At 44.0% G+C, this 16979-nt stretch overlaps 1 protein-coding gene across 1 annotated transcript; it reads right to left on the reverse strand.

Annotated features, from left to right (window-relative positions):
• Positions 1-3504: 3504 nt before the first annotated feature.
• On the reverse strand, positions 3505-4888 carry LOC130485137 (60 kDa heat shock protein, mitochondrial-like). The gene is made up of 2 exons (XM_056858247.1): positions 4843-4888; positions 3505-3959 (listed from the first exon to the last, which is right to left on the reverse strand). The coding sequence occupies exons 1-2, from the start codon at positions 4886-4888 to the stop codon at positions 3505-3507; spliced, it is 501 nt and encodes a 166-aa protein (XP_056714225.1).
• Between the last annotated feature and the right edge of the window lie 12091 nt (positions 4889-16979).

The raw sequence follows: 16979 nt of genomic DNA on the forward strand, positions 1-16979 counted from the left end.
CTACTGGGAAAACTCTAATATTGCTATGTTGGAGAAAAAGGACAGTACATATGGATTATGCAAGCTACAGTACTGCCTCTGGATAATAATTTCTGTTTATGAGGCACAAAAGTTCTGCTGCTAAATTCCTCATTGTGCTTCTGGCCCTGATCTGTTGGAATGCAGCCAAAATGCCAGTTCTGAGAAGATATGGAAATCCCTTCCCTCTCCTCTAATGGTACAAATCCTTATGCTTCGTAACAACAGATTCCTCTTTCTAGCGACACACATCCCAGGCTCTCTGTATTCTTTGATTCAATATGTAGGTAATACCCATCTCTCTCCCCCTCCCCCATCTAATTCTAGGGACGGGGTAGAAATGAGGCTGTTTTTGAAGGATTGGATGAGGTGGAACAAAAATGACACATCCAGGCAAGATGTAAGTGATGTGATTTAGGAACAAAGCCAGAACAGTAATTCTGCCTTTTCTGGGCATCATTGTATTCCCATCTGAAAGATCACACAGTTTGAAGGTGCTCCAGGGCTCCTCCTCAATAAACAGGTGATAGAGCTGGCTAGGAATGCTTTTTACCAGTTTATGGTGGTTATTACCTATTCTTAGAGAAAGTTACCTACTTGATAATATCCAGATTAGACTACTAAAAGTGGGGACCTGCATCCTTTTTGCCCCCCCCCCCGCTGTTTGCTGGCCAGCCCACCTGCCTCCAAAGCCACTGCCAATGGCTACCCAACAAAGAACGAGTAGATTTACAAACTATTTGACTTTTCTTCGATGTCAAAATCAACCTGTTTGATAAAAACAACAACCACTAGATGACTTCAGGTGCAAATGGCAACCACTATATGACAAATATGCCTCATTATTGAACCTAGCCAACTGTATTTAGCATATCAACTTGAAATATAAAATGTAATTGATACACTTAGTATTAGTTTTTAATAGAGGATACTTATATTATTATTAGAGATGTTATCAGTATGAAATGCTTATGAAATATTACAAAGATGAAATATTATATATTTTACTGTAAAAAAAAAACTATAGGGTTTATCTTAAGCCAAACTGAATTTTGAGTTATGTTTTTAGTGTATTGACAGAACTTGGACACAGAAACTCAACCCTTCCCCCTTTTTTCTCTTCCCTATCCCTTTTTTATTTCTGTACCCTATAAAATTTAATAAAAAATATAAAAAATAATAATTTGGATGTGGGTGTGGAGGGACTACTCACTAAACTGGGAGGAGTAGCAACCACCCCAGAAGATAGAAATAGAATTCAAGGAGGACTGAACACACTAGAAAAGTGGGTGGATGTGAACAAGATGCAATTCAACAAGGATAAATTCAGACTTCTAAATTTGGGTAACAAATATGAGAAGCACGCATACTGGATGGGGGTACACGTCTAGGTAGAAGTGTGTATGAACAAGATCTAGGGTAACAGGTAGACTAAGCTGAATATGAACAATCAGTGTGATGCAGCGGCAAAAGAGGCTAATGCAGTTTTGGGAATAAAATCCAAATCACAAATCATAGTCCCACTGTACACTACATTGGTCAGGCCACACCTGGAGTACTGTGTGCAGTTCTGGAGGCCTCACTTCAAAAAGATGTGGACAGAATGGAGTGGGTGCAGAGGAGAGGATGATCAGGGAGGACCCTGGAGACCAAGCCCTATGAGGAAAGGCTGAAAGACCTGGGAATGTTCAATTTGGAAAAGAGGAGATTGATTGCTCTCCTAAAGTATTTGAAAGGCTGTCACTTAGAGGAGGGCAGAGAGGTGTACCTGTTGGCAGTAGAGGATAGGACTCGCAATGTGTGTGTGAAGTGCCGTCAAGTAGCAGCCAACTTATGGCGACCCCTTTTTGGGGTTTTCATGGCTTGAAGCGGTTGATAATTCAATTTTCATTTCCTCAATCAATTAACATGACTTGTTAATTGAAAGGGGAAAATAGTTCAGAATGTAAACCGGTTGGAAAGGACTGAAACACTTCAGCTGAAATATGAGGAAACAGATTCATACTTTATTTCCCTCATGACGTTGTTTATAATTCTGCTTCCCATTATTTTAAGCTGTATGAACCAATTTGCTAGCAGTCTGAAGAAGTAGTCTATGGAGAATTCAAGTCTTCCTATAACTCAAACAGATCTATTGCATGGAGAAGCTCACCTTTTTGTATTTAACCTCTTGGGATGGAGGGAGATGTCCGCTTCTTTAATGTACATTCATTGATACTTTAAAAAAAGATTGTATTATTTCAAGTACAACATTTGTGCCCAAGCACACTGATTGAACCTGGGACCTTCTGCATGCCAAGCAGATGCTCTACCACTGAGCCATAGCCCCTCCTTTTTAAAATAAATAAATAAAGTTGTCACATAATTGTATGTTTGTCTACTTTGTACACATTTTTTTCAATTCCGCCCTGCGCACAACGGCTGTCATGAGTCAGCCTGAACTCTCCTCGGAAGAAGAGGAGGAAGGAGTGGCAGAGCAGGGTGATGCACCAGTGGAAGTCTTACCAGGGCGACTGGACCATAGGTCTGAACCAGCAAAGACGGCAGATGCAGAAGAAGGTGGTTCATATTGGGAAGGAGCAGAGGAACAGAGAAGGTTATCACCTCCAGACTCGCCCAGCCCAATTAGCCGTCAAAGATCAAAGGTTCGGCTCAGTTTGCAGGAGAGGCGTCGCAGCGCGAGATTGCAGGCAATTGGTCGTAGGTGTTTGCAGGAGTCAACACCAGCAAGTGATGCAGAACAGCTGGTCCGGGAAGGGAGTGAGGAGGAACAGCCATAAATCTTAGGCTGGCCAGTCAGTCAGTGTGGGAACAACTTTGCTAATTGCTGCAAGCGCTGCGGCTCGTGCTGAGATCTCTGTGCTCAGTATTATCTCGCTTAGGTGCCAGCTACCAGCTCCTGCCCTTCTGGTATCCCTGCAGAACCTGGGAGGACCGAGCCTAGTCCTTGATTCAAAGGAGCTCGTTCTGGTGAGTAGACCTGTTCCTTGTTTAGAGTGCTGCCTTGGTTACACACTCAGTCTACCCACACTACCGGGAAGAGTAAACCGCGACAGGTTCTGCTCCCCCCAGTACTCTCCATTGCTGGGAGTGGAGTCAGAAGCCAAGCACCTCTGCCTGGTCCCTGCCTGTACGCAACAACGGCTTCCGGAATTCCTAGCAATAGCAAGCACCAATAAATTCTGATTTAAACAGAACTTTTTAAGCGCGTTTAGAGCACATTGGTACACAGATCTCGCGCCCAGTACCAGGAATCTACAAATGCCTTTTTATTCAAAGTACAAAATAAATTATCTGTCAGGAAGATAGACATTGGCCGTAAACAATTATGCACATGTCAACTGAAATCCAGTAACTAATGTTACAATGATTCTTCCAACGCCGCTCCTTCTGCACTCTCTGCCCTGCCCCTCTCAAAGGCCTGCAGTTTAAACTGTCAAGTCACCATTGTTAAGTTCATGATGCACATCCAGGTACCCCCCAGGATTAGAACATGCCCCCTCCCATGCCTTCCCCCATCCCTCCCATGGCCGCTTCCTTCTCTTTGGGGATTTCCGTCACCACGGCTTCAGCTGTCAACAGAAGGGAAGCGACTCCGGTGGCATCCATTAAGGCGGCTCTGACAACCTTTGTGGGGTCAATGATGCCTTTCTCCACCATATTTACGAAGTCGCCAAGCATTGCTTCATAGCCGATGTCAGGTGGGCTCTGCATGATTCTCTCTACTATCAGGAATCCTTCGACACCAGCATTCTTAGCAATGGTCATTGCTGGGATTTTTAGTGTTCTCTTGATGATGTCTATGCCAGTCTTCTGATCCTCGTTGGCCGGAGTCAAGTTATCGAGCGCCGGTATGCAACGGAGCAGCGCGCAGCCACCCCCGAGAACGATGCCTTCCTCTACGGCCGCACGTGTGGCGTTGAGGGCATCTGTGACTCTTTCTTGTCAAACTCATCCCAAAGGGAGTGCACCCCACCCCCAACTTCCTAAAGTACCATGTTCCTAGCAGGGGCACAGCCACATGTGGGGCCTGGGCCAGAACAGGAGGTGGGATGTGCTCGAGTGAGGCACAGCAGTGCCTCGTCTAGATTGGATAGCTGCAAAGATGTGCAGTGCACCCAGCAGCCCAGAAGTTCTTGGGTAGGGGAAAGGAGAGAAGGTTTGCTCTGAGGCCTGTGTGGTGGTTACAGCGTCAGACTAGGATCGAGGAGATGCAGGTTTGAACCTCCACTCTGCCATGGAAGTTTGCTGGGTGACCTTGAGCCAGTCACTCACTTATAGCCTAACCTACCTTGTGTGTTTATGGTAAGGATAAAATGGAGGAGGATAGGATGAGGTTGTAAGCCACTTTGGATCCCCATTGGGAAGAAAAATGGAGTATCTAAATAAATGGATAGATGTTGCTGTGAGAGGCAGCTTTGTCTTCTGCTCCTTGCAACAGGGATGCAAGACTGCAGCCACAGTTCCCAGTTTCCAGAGCAAAGATTCTATGAAGGCTTAAACACGGCACTTGTGCAACTTCCAGTTACTTCATATTGTGGGCCTTGCAGTGACATTAATGTTTTGAGGACTTTTTGCAACAAATCCTCAGGACAGTAAACACACAGTTGTAGAGCCTGTTGGGTTCGTTGCAGGTGTTCGATGCAAACCATGTAACTCCACGCATGAAGGGTCTTGGTATTAGTGGGAGCCACTACATTCTGATGTAAAGCCTACAGGGAATAGGCACTGCTAGTCTGGAATTTACTTACCAGGCTAAAGGAGTGTCAGCAAGGGCATCCAGTCGGGCCCTGGTTAAGCAAGCTCCATTCTCTTCCCACCCACCGTGCTCATTCTTTCTCTTGCTCTGCATTAGCGTTTCAATAGACATCCGCTGAGAGCTAGCTGGAGCCGCAGGACTATGCCTGGGAGCCCGAGAGATCGCCCGGTCGTTTACTAGTCAATTTCACCAGTATGTCTCTTAATGGGTAATCACCGGCAAATACTTCCTTATTGTAAACTTGTATCCTTTCCCATTCAGGACAGCTCTGCTGCATCTCATCCTTTTGTGTTCTGCCATTACGTGTAATCAATTCTATTGTATGTTCCCTATAAAGATGACCAGTATTTCCCCCATCTGTATTCTGACCTTAAGTTTGTATGGACCTACTGAACTAGTTTTGCTTTCTTAATAAAACTTTTAACTCACTGTACCGTCTGGAGTGAAGTTTACTATTACTGACATGCAACGAGGTACTGAAGTCCTGACAGTAGGTCAGAATCACAGTTTTCCTTAGCCTTCCTTTTTATTTTTTATTTTTTGTGTGTGTTTAGTGAATAGTTAGTATTAATATGTCTGCACAATCCTCAAATCCGCTCTCCGCGGGATAGGACCTCCGTCAGACCGTCATTGATATTGATGTTGGCCTGGAAGAAGTGACCCCGGGGCAGCGCCCACCCGGGCTTGCCGATTTCCCTGGGATGCCGACGTGGACCTCCTTACCCACGCAAGCCAAGCAGCGATGGAGAATCGGAGCCAGCGAACGGGCAGCGTCAGAACCTTGGGGCGGGTTGTACCGAGGACTGCTAACATTGGTACAGCCAGGGGGAAGAGCAGAACCGGGAGGTCGTTCCTAGGGAATGGTTGGAAGCCCCCTCGATCACCCACAATCCGGTCACCCCAGCCCCCATCACCACGGAGGAAGCCATCCTGCTACGCGGACAGAACCAGGCGCTGGCTCGACAGAACCGGGACCTACAGGCACAGATGAGCATTCTGCAGAAGGACTTGGCTGCAGTTATGGGGGCAGTGAGGGATCTCAGACAGCCCTCGCAACAACCCCGAGGCAGCTCAATGCCCGCTGCTGAACCACTCATCTGTGGAGAGGTGCCCTTACCCAGGCGCCCTACTGCCAGGGATCTGAAGGTGTCCTTTGATGGATCCAGCACGCAGTTACCCCATTTCCTACTCCAAGTCTCCGGGTTCATGAAGGACCAAGGAAGACTTTTTCCTCGGAAGAAGCCCGGGTCAGGTACGTGATCAGCCTACTGGAGAAAGAGGTGGTGGAATGGGCAGTGACTGTGGCAGAGACTATGCCCGGGGTCTTGAGGTCCCTGGATGAGTTTTTGTCTGCTCTGTGACGCCGTTTTGAAGACCCTCATAGGGGAGAGAAGGCCAAGATTGCCATGTGTCGTTTGAAACAGGGGGCCCGCTCCGTAATTGAGTACACTCAGGACTTTCAATCCCTATCCTGTAAGATAAGGGAATGGAGTGAGGCCACCAAGGTTCAGCACTTTCGCGAAGGACTGTGTTGGGAAGTGCTGGAAGGCTGCCTGACCCTGGGAGAACCAGAGTCGGTAGAGGAATGGATTAAACTGGCGGCCTTGGTGGAGACTCGTAAGCAGACCCTCCAGTTCTCCAAGGATCGCCCGTCAAAGGAGCCCCCCGCGGGTCCCGACAAAGGGGGCAATGCAGCGGAACCGTGGCAAAACGGAAGGAACCGAGGGGGCTTCAGCCTGGAATGTTGCGGGAACTGGCGGATTGTGCCAATGCCCAGGAATAACCACCAGTACCAGTATAGCTTGTTGAAAATGCAGTTATTTATTCACAGTACTATACACACACTCTTCCACCACTATCTCCTGACATTAGACTCATGGAGTCAAATACTTATATACAGATGCCATCTCCAGGCAGCAATTAGTGTTACAGGCTGAGTCACCCTCCAGGTGCAACTCATTACCTTCAGGCTGAGTCACCCTCCAGGTGCAACTCATTAACTCAGTCTCAGGCCTTCTAGGGGCTTTCCAGGTTATTACATCAGCTTAGCTTGACACTTAGATCCCCTGAATCTAAATCCACCTGTCATAGCTAATATGAACAGACTTGCATATTCTGTCATGGAAAAGGCGCGCCCTTTCAAGGAAGGAGCATGTCTCCAGTGTGGGAGGATGGGCCATTTCGCAGCGAAATGCACCAGCTCGTTGGTGGAGTTGTCAGGCAACTGAGCGCCCCGGGAGCTGGAAACCACCCCAACTGGGACCCTGGATCATAGAAGAGCAGAGGGGACAGCCAGCCAACGCGGAGCGGCGGCCCTGCAAGTGGAACCAGCATCTGGTCCGTACAGCCTTAGCCCTCAAAGCCTCTCCAGAGACCCCTCGCCGGCAAAAAATGAGGACAGCCTTCTGTGAGCGAGCAGGCACGGAGGGCACCCTCAGAAGATTCCAAACCGGCTCCGAGAAGGGTGAGTGACCAGGGGGAAACTTTACTGCTGCCTGTTGTGTTGCGGAACCCCCGGGGAGGGGAACCTATTGCTGTTGTTGCTATCCTGGACTCCGGCTTCTCCCGGACCTTAATACATCAGGCTGTGGTGGAACGCCTAAAGGTCGGAACTCTAGAACTGGACCAGCCCTTACATTTCCATCAGATGGATGGGAGTGATCTACGGGGGGGGGGGAGGGGTCCAGTCCATTTGCGCTCCCGCAAGGTGTTGTTGGGAGTGGGGGACCACTGGGAACAGATCCACTTCACAGTAGTGCCTAAGATCTCTTATCCGGTGGTTCTCGGTAGCAACTGGCTGGTGGGACACAACCCTAGTATCGACTGGGAACAGCGGCGGATAGTGTTTGGGGCCCCGCAATGCGAGAGGCACGGCCGGGACAACATACCTGGAGGCGAAGGGGGGATGCCGCGGCGATTGAGGCACTCACGCTGCCCCCGGAATATAGTGACTTTGCGGATGTGTTTGAGGGGACGGACTGTGACTTATTACCCCCTCACCGCAAGACGGACTGTGCCATAGAACTTACTAAAGATATTAAGCCGTCCAAAGCTCGGGTCTATCCCATGGGCCCCCAAGAGAAGGCTGTACTGCGGGAATTCCTGGACAAGAACTTGGAGCGGGCGTTCATACGGTCATCCAAGGCCGCGTTCTCGTCTCCCTGCTTCTTTGTGAAGAAGAAGGGGACATCTGATTGTTGAGAGAATTTTCCTTACCCTCCCCCTTTCTCGGTCCCTCGTGATTAGCTATCTCTCTGCCTGCTACTTACCAGGAGCAGAGTTCAGAGAATTTAACCTTGCACACAAGCCACTCTTAAACAGCATCCAAACCATATGAACAGGAAACCAAACAGTTTTATTGAACTTACAGAAAGAATATAAAGCAAAGGAGAAAGCAATATTTAACCGGATATATATGACAGCACTTTACAGACGTACACATACTGTCAGACAAGCAATAGTTAGCAAAGTACTTTGGGTCATTCCAAGGTAGAGACAGAAAATGGTCTCTCTCTTAGAAGGAACCCGGGCTGGGCTCTTTGAAAGCCTTTTATAGGTTGAACTGTGTGAGAGTGGTTTCAAATGGCCCCCTCCTGCCAAATTAGTCAGGAGATGAGTTTTCACCAATCATGGCTATAAGTTGTTTGGAATATCCTGTTCCAAAATAAGTTTTCCATGTCCAGGTCTCTGACAGCCATCCGTTCATCCGTTACCCTGTGTTCATAAACAATTTCCTCACTGCGTAGTGACCTTGTTACTCTGAACATGATTTGGAGTACTTAATGTGCTTTGGGTGACTAGCTCCTAGCAATGCAATCTCCTATGCCCTTTAGGGTCAAGATCCTAATTGGAGCTGAGGTCAGCTAAAAGTCCGGTCTTCATATGGCTTCTAATTCACAGTGGGTACATATGGCTTCTAAGTTATAGATTAATAAGCTACAAATTAATAAAATTGGTTTTTCTTAACCCAAACTAATATAAAATATTCTCGCCACACTGATCTCAGGCTCTGTGTGAAAACTCATCTCCTGACTAATTTGGCAGGAGGGGGCCATTTGAAACCTCTCTCACACAGTTCAAACTATAAAAGGCTTTCAAAGAGCCCATGGGAGGCGCACTCCTTCAGAGGGATAACCAAGGGGTGCTTAGACCTTGTGCCTATTTTTCTAGGATGTTTTCTGGTCCTGAGCTGAACTGGCCAATCAGGGAAAAGGAGGCCATGGCTATCAAGCATGCCCTTACGGTTTGGTGGCAATTCCTAGAGGGGGCGGTGGAGCCTTTCGAGGTTTGGACGGACCACCGGAATCTTGAGGCTATATTGGGTCGAAGGAAGCTATCGGCCAAACAGCTTTGCTGGGCGGACTTTTTCTCCAAGTTCCGTTTCAGTATTAAACACATGGCGGGGAGGGAAAACTGCTTGGCTGACGGGCTGTCCCGGATGTCGACCGGCCGGTAGGATCCCTTTTTACCCGGGAACACCTAGGCTTGGAACCGGAGGGGACAAGCACGGGGGTTTTGACCAGAGCCCAAGCCCGTGCAGTGGCAGAGGAGCCAGTCCCAGACCCCCCTTAGGAGAAGGCTGCCTCTACCCTCCATCCCTGGCGATCCCAGGAAGTCTTCCGGAGATAGTCACAGAAAGGGGGGGGGAGAAACCTTTCAGCGAGAGTGGGGGGATAAGGCGGAGGAGCCAGTCCCAGACCCCCCTTAGGAGAAGGCTGCCTCTACCCCCCATCCCTGGCGATCCCAGGAAGTCTTCCGGAGACAGTCACAAAAAGGGGGGGAGAAACTCAGCGAGAGTGGGGGGATAAGGCGGAGGAGCCAGTCTCAGACTCCTCTCAGGGGTTGACTGCATCTACCCCCTGATCTTTAGCAATCCCAGTAGATCTTCCAGAGGCCATCAAGAAAAGGTAGGGGGAGGCTCTTCAGCGCAAGCAGGGGGATAAGTCTCTCCCGTCCCAGGTGACGGACGAAAAGGGTGCCCACAAGGATAAACATTACGTCCCCCAGTAACTGCGGCGGGAGGTGTTGGAATGGAGCCACAGTTCCAAAACGGGGGGACATTTCGGGTTTGTGAAAACTTTGCACCTAGCGAGAAGGCAGTTCTGGTGGCCAGGGATGCACCAAGACATTGATGTGTTCATTAAATCTTGCCCTGCGTGTGCGACGAGTAAGCTCTTGATGGGAAAATCTCCTGGGTTGCTAAAACCCCTAGAGACTCCGGAGGCACCCTGGCGGGTGATCGGGATGGACTTTATCACTGACCTCCCATCTAGCCACGGGAAGACGGTTCTGTGGGTAGTCACAGATCTCTTCTCAAAGCAGGTTCATCTCGTTCTGTGCGAGGGGTTGCCCTCTGCACACAAACTGGCTCGCTTATTTGTTCACCAAATCTTCAGATTACATGGCTTCCCACGGAAGGTCATGAGTGACAGGGGGTCCATCTTCATGTCTAAGTTTTGGAAAGCATTTTTAGGAATTGTGGGTGTACAACAGGGTTTGTCTTCGGCTTATCACTCGCAGACAGATGGGCAGACCGAAAGGGTTAACGCAGTGGTAAAATGTTACATGTGCTGTTTTGTAAATTACCACCAGGACAATTGGGTCAACCTGCTATCATTGGTGGAGTATGCCTATAATAACTCGGTACACTCTGCTACTGGCATAAGCCCTTTCAAAGCGGTCTACGGAATGGAATTCGGACCCTTGGGGGCTGTATCCCTCCCGCTGGGAGGCGACCCCCCAGAGGTGTCAGTATGGGCTAACACAAGATACAAGGAGAGATACAAGGCACAGGCAGACAAACACAGGCCGCCCCAATGGGAGTTAAAGGTCAGAGGGAAGGTATACCTCTCCACCAAGAATCTCAGGTCTTTACATCCATGTAAGAAACTGTGTCAGAAATTTGTGGGGCCGTTCCCAATCTCCCGGGTTATCAATGAGGTTACCGTGGAGTTGGAACGGCCGAAAACCTTACAGGGGGTACGCCCGGTATTTCATGTGAGTCTGTTAAAACCCTTTGTACCAGCACCTCAATGGCACCCCGAACCCACAGCTGCGACCCCAATTATTGTACAAGGGGAACAGCACTTTGAGATCTCCAGGGTGTTGGATTCTCAGGTGCGGAGGGGTCAGCTGGAATACCTTGTGCGTTGGAAACACCTGAACTCCAGCCACAATGAGTGGGTTTCCGCGGTGCATGTGAAAGCTCCCACCCTGGCAGCGGAATTCCATCGGCACTACCCTGCCAAGCCGGGAAACCCCGGGGAGGGGTCTTTGGGGAGGCAGAGTGTCAGCAAGGGCATCCAGTCGGGCCCCAGTTAAGCAAGCTCCATTCTCTTCCCCCCCCCCTCCGTGCTCATTCTTTTGCTCGGCATTAGTGTTTCAATAGACATCCGCTGAGAGCTAGCTGGACTAGCCGCAGGACTATGCCTGGGAGCCCGAGAGATCGCCCGGTCGTTTACTAGTCAATTTCACCAGTATGTCTCTTAATGGGTAATCACCAGCAAATACTTCCTTATTGTAAACTTGTATCCTTTCCCATTCAGGACAGCTCTGCTGCATCTCATCCTTTTGTGTTCTGCCATTACGTGTAATCAATTCTATTGTATGTTCCCTATAAAGATGACCAGTATTTCCCCCATCTGTATTCTGACCTTAAGTTTGTGTGGACCTACTGAACTCGTTTGGCTTTCTTAATAAAACTTTTAACTCACTGTGCCGTCTGGAGTGAAGTTTACTATTACTGACATGCAACGAGGTACTGAAGTCCTGACAAGGAGTAATCACCTATAGCCAATTGTCCCAGACAATGTATTCGGGGCGACGACGACAAGTAGGTTAGACATCTGACTCATGCATTAGTTTGGGCTCCTCTACACAGTCAAGGCAGACTGGGGTTATGAGCCAAGGGGTGTTGAGCTGCAGTTCACCTCGGAGTTGTCTGGAGCCACTTTTTTCTTAATTTAGGGGGAAAGTTGGCGCTATGCCATGGTTGCTTGCCTGTCCTAGTGTCACCCATTGCTAATTACCTTAGATACATAGACCAGATCTCTTTGCATGGATTCAGAGGCTTACCCAGGTTCTGAGAGAGCCTGCTCTTCTAGGGGTGTTCTTGCCGGATGAAGATAGACAGCACCTATTGTCAATGGTCCCGGATATAGAGTCAGTCATGGAGGTCATAAAGTAGCAGTTCAGCTCAAAGCTGAACAATTCTTGAGAAGATATGACAAAGATCTCCCAATGTCTTCGCGGCCTGTTCCAAGGGTCACGCCAGAAGAGGACAAGTCTGATTTGGCGACTGGAGGTGGACAGCCTGCAGAAACACCAGAAGAGGAGCCTATCTCAGAAGATGATGCCTGAGCTGTTTTATTTTCTTTTTCTTTTCTTTTTGTGGGGGGGGGAGGGTGGATGGGATTAAATAATGTAATTAAAAATGGGAAAAATAGGGATTGGAAGGATTATAAATTGAAATGTTAAAAGTATTGTCATGGAATATTAATGGTTTGAATTCTCCCAATAAGAGGAGAAAGGTGTTTCATCATTTACAAAAAGCTAAAGCTAATATTTTTTGTTTACAGAAACACATATGTTGCCTAAGGATGCAATGAGATTAGAGAATCTGAAATTAGGGAAATTAATTACATCTTGAAATGAAAAGAAAAAAGTTAATGGAGTGGCTATGTATGTGCCTTTGATAATGGAACCAAAGTTAATTTATAAGGATATTGAAGGTAGAATTCTATTAATAGAAATTAAATCTGGATATCAGAAAATATTATTGGTTGGTATCTATGCTCCTAGTATGAAGCAAAAGAATTTTTTTCTTAATGAATTAGCTCCATACTGGCTGAGTATGGTAGCGAGAAAATGATCTGGTTGGGGGATTTTAATGGGGTAATAGAACCAAAATTAGATCGATCTGGGCAGAAAAAGAAACTGAAGTGTGAGGGCAGGTTGCCTGGTATTTTTTCTAATATGACGAAGCATTGGGAAATGTTTGATATTTGGAGATTTATAAATGGAAGTAAGAGGGGTTATACATATTTTTCACACAGACACTTTACTCATTCAAGAATAGATATGATATGGCTTTCTAAAACTTTAATGAATATTGCAGATAGCCTGGAGATTTTTCCTAGAGTATTGTGAGAGTTCCCGACCACCCTGTGCAAATTCCATAAAACCACTTGCTCAGACTGTCATGCAGAAACAAGGATCTTTATTGAAAGCTTCAGGTGGTACAAGTCTTACACTGGTAAAGTTGCAAGTGAATTCAGATTCACAAAGACAGAATTATAACCCCTACAGGGAAGCAGATGTCAAACGTGTATTATGGGAACCTACGAGATAATTGTGCATGGTACAAAAGATCAAAAGAACTCAGAGCTTGTTAGTACTATCTACCCACCAAGGCCACAGTGGTGGAAGGGAGTCAGTAAGGGCAAGGGGGGGACGTGGGAAGACGGAGAGACATTCCAACCCAGGAAAGGCAAGAGGCCTGGACTGCTTTTACGAGTCCAGGGGGGGGGGAGACAAGCATACAAGCTAAAGGCGTACAGACCCTCACAAGTATTATCTGATCATAATCCTATTATGATAAATATAAGGATAGAAGATAAGATTCATAGAGTATGGTCAGTAAATGATTACTTATTAAAAAATAAAAAAGTAGAACAATTAAAAATAAATATCCAAAATAATTTTAATGAAAATGTTGACAAGGGGGTTTCAGAGGGGATGGTATGGGATGCTGGCAAAGTAGTAATTAGAGGTTTTCTGATTCAACAAAATACGAGATGGTTTAAGATGAAGGAAAAACAAAAGAAAATAATATTAGAAAAAATAAAGGTAGAAGAAATACAAATGAAAAGATCTCAAGATAAATTAGATAAGCAAGAGAGGGCTAGCAACTTGAAACAATTACAACAACAATATGAGTTATTAATAACAGCAGAAATAGAAAATAAAATTATGTTTAATAGGCAAAGACTTTTTGAACATGCTAATAAACCTGGCAAGTTGCTAGCCTGGCAAATAAAACAAAGGGAGAAAAAGACATCAATAGTTAAAATAAGGAAAGAAGGTAAAATAACAACAGATAAACAGAAAGTAATGGGGACATTTGTAAACTATTATAAAAATTTATATCGGGAGCAACCATCCTCAGATAAAGAAATAGATGCATATTTGAAACAATTTAAATGGAAATGTATATCACAAGAACAGAAGGGTTTTTTAGATTCTATTATAACTCCCGAGGAATTAAAAACAGTAATTGGTAAAAGTAAACTAAATAAATCACTGGGGCCAGATGGATTTATGGCATTTTATTACAAAATATTTGAAGAACAGATATCTCCATATCTATTGAAAGTAATAAATTTATGTTTACAAGATGGCTCTATTCCACAAACCTGGAAACAGGCAAACATAGTATTAATACCAAAATTGGGCACAGATTTACTCGAAGTTAAAAACTATAGGCCTAATTCATTATTAAACAATGATTATAAAGTATTTGTGGATATTTTAGCCACAAGGTTTAAAAAGGTATTAAATGAGTATATACATGAAAAAGGAACTGGTTTTCTTCCCGGAAGAATGATCAGTCAAAATGTTAGAACGGTGATAGATTTATTAGAGTATTCAGAGTTTACTCCAACTCCAATGGCTATGATTTTTTTAGATGCAGAGAAAGCTTTCGATAATGTAAATTGGAAATTTATGAAAAAAGTTTTGGAATATATGGGATTGGGTATTGGCTTTAAAAAAGCAATTGGGAGTATATATACTCAACAAACTGCTAGACTTATGGTTAACGGAGTATTATCATCATCGTTAGAAATCCAAAAGGGCACCAGACAAGGTTGCCCCATTTCACCTTTGTTGTTTATTTTAGTTTTAGAAGTATTATTGAATAAGTTTAGACTAGATGATAATATTGTAGGTATAAAAATTGGGAGGAATCATTATAAGACAAAAGCGTATGCGGATGATTTAATATGTGTATTGACTAACCCTAACTGTCAAATGGAAAAATGGAATAATATTGTAGAGCTCTATGGAAAGCTTGCTGGATTTAAAATAAATAGAAGTAAAACCAAGATTTTGGTAAAGCATATGACTCTATCACAACAAGCAGATCTAATTAGAAAAACGGGTTTTATTATTGAGTCTAAAGTTAGATATTTAGGAATTTGGTTAACTTCAAATAATCTTAATTTGTACCAGAATAATTATTTAAAAGTTTGGCAAAAAATGTTAAAGATTTTAAAGACTGGGAGAAAATACCGTTGTCTTTATGGGGACGGATTTCAGTTATTAAGATGGTGGTATTACCTAAGATTATTTTTTTTGTTTCAGAATCTACCGATTATAAAAGGAGTAAAGATTTTTAAAGTTTGGAAGAAGGATATTTTGAATTTTCTATGGGGGAAAAAAAGACATAGGATAGCTTATAATAATTTAATTGAATTAAAAGAAACAAGAGGACTGGGTCTTCCAGATCTAAGAACATATTATGAAGCAGCCTGTTTTGGTTGGTTAAGGAATTGGATATCATTGGAGAATCCTAGACTATTAGAATTGGAAGGTTTTAATATAAGATTCGGCTGGCATGCATACCTGTGGTATGGTAAAGAAAAAATAAATAAAGATTTTAACTCTCATGTTATTAGGAATAGTTTATTACAAATTTGGAAAAGATATAAAAGATGCTGGGAAGTTAAAACACCAGGATGGATTAATCCCATAGAAGCATATATGAAAAGGAGTACGCAGCTTAATTTAGATTTAGGTAATTATAGGGATATTATTGAGGATTACGGGGATACTTGGATTCTTAAATTAAGAGAAGAATTTAAGATTGATTGGTTTATGTATTATAAGTTAAAGGATATATTTAATAAAGATAAATTATTAGGGTTTAATAGAAATAAATCTAAATTGGAAGTAATATTAAATTTGGGTAATAAAGGTCAAATAACAAGGATGTATAAATTTATAATAAAAACCAGTTTAGAGCAAGAGAGGATTAAACCAGTTATGATAAAATGGATGAGAGATTTGGGATATAATATTAACCTTGAGGTCTGGGAAAGGTTATGGAAAACAGAATTTAAATTTACAACTGCTAATGAAATAAAAGATAATATGTATAAGATGTTTTATAGATGGTATATTACACCAGAGATGGTAAGTAAATTTAAGATGGGAAACTCAGATTTATGTTGGAAATGTGGAATGGAAAAAGGAACTTTTATGCATGCTTGGTGGGTCTGTAATAAAATTAAAAAAATCTGGCGACAAATAGTGCAGGAGACAAACAATTTGATCAATGGTAAAGTAAATATGAATCCAGCTTTTTGTTTATTAGGAATTCCTAGAGAAAATATGAATAAGAATGATAGAGTCATATGTCAATATAGTTTTGCTGCAGCTAGGATGGTTATTGCTAAATCTTGGAAGCTTGTAAATAAACCTTTAATTAAGGACTGGAGGGGAAAACTATGGTTATATATGCGGATGGCTAAATTAACAGATTTCCTGCACGGGAAGGATATGGAAGATTTAAAAAATATGTGGTCCAAAGCATTCGCATATTGGGATAAACTGGCAAAAATGGATTTTATGTATATAGTGAACAAGTTGTAGATTCAATTTTGTAATTTCAGCTAAGCTAAATGATTTATTAACAAACTGTTTAGACACTTCTCCGGAAGTTCAACACGGTGGTGGGAGGGCTTAAGGGTACACTGGTGGAGGTAGGTAGGAATATAATGGATAAGATAATTGTAATAAGAATGTATTAACTGTATGTTTGGCTATTTTTTTTGTGAATTTCATCATAGATATATCATTCTTATTATGTAGCTATCTATATTGATATATTTTTTTTTGTACTTTGTATTTTGTTTTGTTTGAAAATTTATTAAAAATCTTTTAAAATAAAAAAAAAGTAGCAGTTCAGGTGGAGTCATTTGATAGCACCGTGGCCACATATTTTACATGCCCTCGTATTCCTTTTCTCTCCTGGATACGCTTAATGAAGCATGTTAAGAACATAAGAAAGGCCATGTTGAATCAAACCAAGGTCCATCAAGTCCAGCTGTCTGTTGCCGACCAGGTGCCTCTAGGAAGCACACAAACAAGACAACTGCAGCAGCATCCTGCCTGTGTCCCAAAGCATCTAAATTAATAGGCG

This window comes from Euleptes europaea, chromosome 12 (assembly GCF_029931775.1).
Source record: "Euleptes europaea isolate rEulEur1 chromosome 12, rEulEur1.hap1, whole genome shotgun sequence".
NCBI classification, from domain to species: domain Eukaryota; kingdom Metazoa; phylum Chordata; class Lepidosauria; order Squamata; family Sphaerodactylidae; genus Euleptes; species Euleptes europaea.

What these genes read in the sequence shown, in the direction of transcription:
- LOC130485137 (XM_056858247.1), bottom strand. Translation starts at nt 4,888, where the DNA reads ATGTCTATTGAAACGCTAATGCAGAGCAAGAGAAAGAATGAGCACG. An exon ending in CAAGAGAAAGAATGAGCACG is followed by an intron (nt 3,960 to 4,842) that starts GTGGGTGGGAAG and finishes GAGTTTGACAAG; the next exon opens with AAAGAGTCACAGATGCCCTC.